At 61.2% G+C, this 2,967-nt stretch overlaps 1 protein-coding gene across 1 annotated transcript; it reads left to right on the top strand.

Moving 5' to 3' along the window:
• Positions 1-204: 204 nt before the first annotated feature.
• MYF6 (myogenic factor 6) lies at positions 205-1,891 on the top strand (the record flags this gene model as incomplete). The annotated part of the gene is made up of 3 exons (XM_082308973.1): positions 205-723; positions 972-1,062; positions 1,356-1,891. The coding sequence occupies 3 exons, from the start codon at positions 205-207 to the stop codon at positions 1,472-1,474; spliced, it is 729 nt and encodes a 242-aa protein (XP_082165099.1). The 3' UTR covers positions 1,475-1,891.
• Between the last annotated feature and the right edge of the window lie 1,076 nt (positions 1,892-2,967).

Here is a 2,967-nt window from a genome sequence, read left to right as displayed (position 1 = left end):
GGACAGCGCCCAGGAGACTGGCTGGAATCAGTTTTGGAGGGTGATGCACCGCGACAGCTAAAAGTTGGATAGGGTTTCAGCAGCTCCTATATAAAGCAGGGGGGACTTATGTCACCGCACTAATTAAATTCCATCCGGGTTGTTCCTCGGGGTGTTTTTGAGCCTGCCACCCAACTCAAGCAGGCAGAGAGGCCAAGGGACAGCATGATGATGGACCTTTTTGAAACTGGCTCCTATTTCTTCTACTTGGACGGGGAGAATGGAGCCCTGCAGCAGCTGGAGATGGCAGAGGGATCCCCACTGTACCCAGGCAGTGATGGCACCTTGTCCCCCTGTCAGGACCAAATGCCGCCAGAGGCCGGCAGCGACAGCAGCGGAGAGGAGCATGTGCTGGCACCCCCGGGACTACAACCCCCTCACTGCCCCGGCCAGTGTTTGATCTGGGCTTGCAAAACTTGCAAGAGAAAGTCGGCCCCCACGGACAGACGGAAAGCAGCCACCCTGCGGGAGAGGAGGAGACTGAAGAAGATCAACGAAGCCTTCGAGGCTCTGAAAAGGCGGACTGTGGCGAACCCCAACCAGAGGCTGCCCAAGGTGGAGATCCTCAGGAGCGCCATCAGCTACATCGAGAGGCTGCAGGACCTCTTGCACAGGCTGGATCAGCAGGACAAAATGCAGGAGATCGGGGGGGACCCCTTCAGCTTCAGCCCCAAGCAGGGAAATGTAAGCACGGCCGCTTGATTCCTCCCGCCGCCCCGGCATCCAGCTGCCAAACCGCCGCGCCCGTCCCCTCCCCTCCTCCTCGGCAGGGCCGGGCAGGCTGGCGGGCGCGGAGGGGGCTCCTCGAGGAACCTGCGGGCTCCTCGGGCCTCCAGCGAGCAGCCGGCCCGCCCCGGGGAGCCGCGGTCCGCCTCGCTAACACCCGTCCTCTCCCCGTGTCCCCCGCTCCCGCCCCCGTGTGTGTGCCGCAGATCCCCAGTTCGGACTTCCTCAGCACCTGCAGCTCCGACTGGCAAAGCGTTTCTGACCATTCCCGAGCCCTAGGAGTCAGCCCCAAGGAAGGTAACTCGCACCGCGGCCGCCGGACTCCCTGTGCGCGGCGGAGCGGCCGCCGCCGGGCCGTGCTCGCCCGCCGCCCCCGCTGCCGAGCGCCCTTCCCTTGCCCCAGCGGTCGCAGTCGAACCTAACGGTCGCAGTCCCTAACGGTCGCGGCCCCCAACGGTGGCGGCCCCCAACGGTCTCTCACCCTCCGGCGCCCGGGCTCTCCGCCTTGCTGCGAGCCCTGCGCCGCAGGCCCGGCGAGGAGGAGGAGGAGGCACGGTTTGCTCTTTAATCCCTTTTCTCTCGTTGAGCAGGAGGCTCCATCGTCGAGTCGTCGGCCTCCAGCAGCCTGCGCTGCCTCTCTTCCATAGTGGACAGTATTTCTTCCGACGAGCCCAAACTGCCCAGCGTGGAGGAAGTGGTGGAGAAATAAATCCGGTTGCTCTGGTAGTATATTTAACGGGGATGGAGCCCCCACCCCCTTCCCTCTAAACTAAGTAATGAAGCAAATTAACACAGTGGAAAGCCCAGGCAGGGGCCTTGCTAAGGTCGAGTCAAGGTACACCTACCCCAAAGAAAATGGCTCTCACTGACCCGAGCCAAACAGACTTTCCCCCTTTTTCTCTCCTCCTTTTTTTTTCTGAGTTTTTTTTTCTTTAAATGGTGTTGCATAGACCACCCCTCCCCCCCCCTTTTTTTTTTTTTTTTTTTTTTTTTGTATTTAAGATACTTACCTGTGTACCGGTGATCCGCTTTGTCTGAGACTCACCGGAAAGTTCATTCCTGTCTGAGTGAAGCTGTTGGTTGCATTTCGTGTTAGTCGTATTTAAAGAGTTCCCGCCTCGTTTCGTTCCTGTAAATAATTTTAGTACTGTCTTTTCTTTTGTAAACTTAACAAATATCTATTTAAATGATGGATCGTGATATTGTATATAAGAACAGACGGATTTCTTGGGTTGTAAAATAAAGCTCTTTGTGTTACAGTGTTCCCCACACACACACTTCGTAATTAAATAATAACCCGATCCCGGAGTCCAGACCCGCCGCTGACTGCAGCGAGATCCAGCCCTGGAGAGTCAGGCATGTGTAGCCGGGACACGGCCCCTGTGGCTGGAGGCGGCACTCGGGACGGAGTTTTCCTTCCCTTTCCCCTCTAAGGAGCGTCCCCCCCCTTACCTGGGGCCTCCCCCGCCCGCTCCCGGGACGCCGGGCAGGCACGGGCGGGTGCCCGGCCGGGACCCCGCAGCCTGCCCGGCCGCCCGCGGCGCTCCGCGGCCCCTTTCCTCGCCGTGCTTGCGAGGGAAAAGCCGTGCTGCTCCCCTAAAATGCCCGGCGGCGCCGCCTGCGGAGTTCGGCGGGCAGGGAGGCTTCTGGGGCCTTGCCCTGCACACGGTGGGTGAGCTTCGAAAGGGGAAGCGCAAAGAGCCCCCCCGGGCCTGGGGAAGGGGGAGGCTCAGCGCCTCTCACCTTTTCCTCTCGGCACCGGAGGGCTTGAGCCCAGGCCTTGTCTGCGGCGAAACTGAGGGGCCTGCTCCCCTAACGGGGCAGCAACCGGCTGTGGCAGGGGCCCGCTCCCCCGGGGCTGGGGGGCTGTGACTCCTTCCCGGGAAAGGTGGTAACTCCCCTTGCCCGCCTTGAGCCTGAGGGGGAAGAGAACGGGGTCCCTCAGGGAGGAAAGGGTTAAGCGGCCGAAAAGGGGTTGGGGGGAGGTGGGTAACAGCATACGAAGCCTTTCACTCAGTGATGTAAAAAACCACGGCCCCTCTGAGGATGGGGGAGCGGGGCCGCTCACAGTCGGAGCGTTACGGTTTGTCACAGCTCGTTTACAGCCCGGGAAGGGGCGACCACCGGGCGGGAGCAGGCGCTGCCCCGCGCACGCCCCGGGCCGGCCGGGGAGCTGGCGAAAGCGAAGGGCAGCTGCTTCAG

This window comes from Platalea leucorodia (assembly GCF_965183815.1).
Source record: "Platalea leucorodia genome assembly, chromosome: 4".
Lineage (NCBI taxonomy): Eukaryota > Metazoa > Chordata > Aves > Pelecaniformes > Threskiornithidae > Platalea > Platalea leucorodia.
This window is presented reverse-complemented; position numbering and strand designations above follow the sequence as displayed.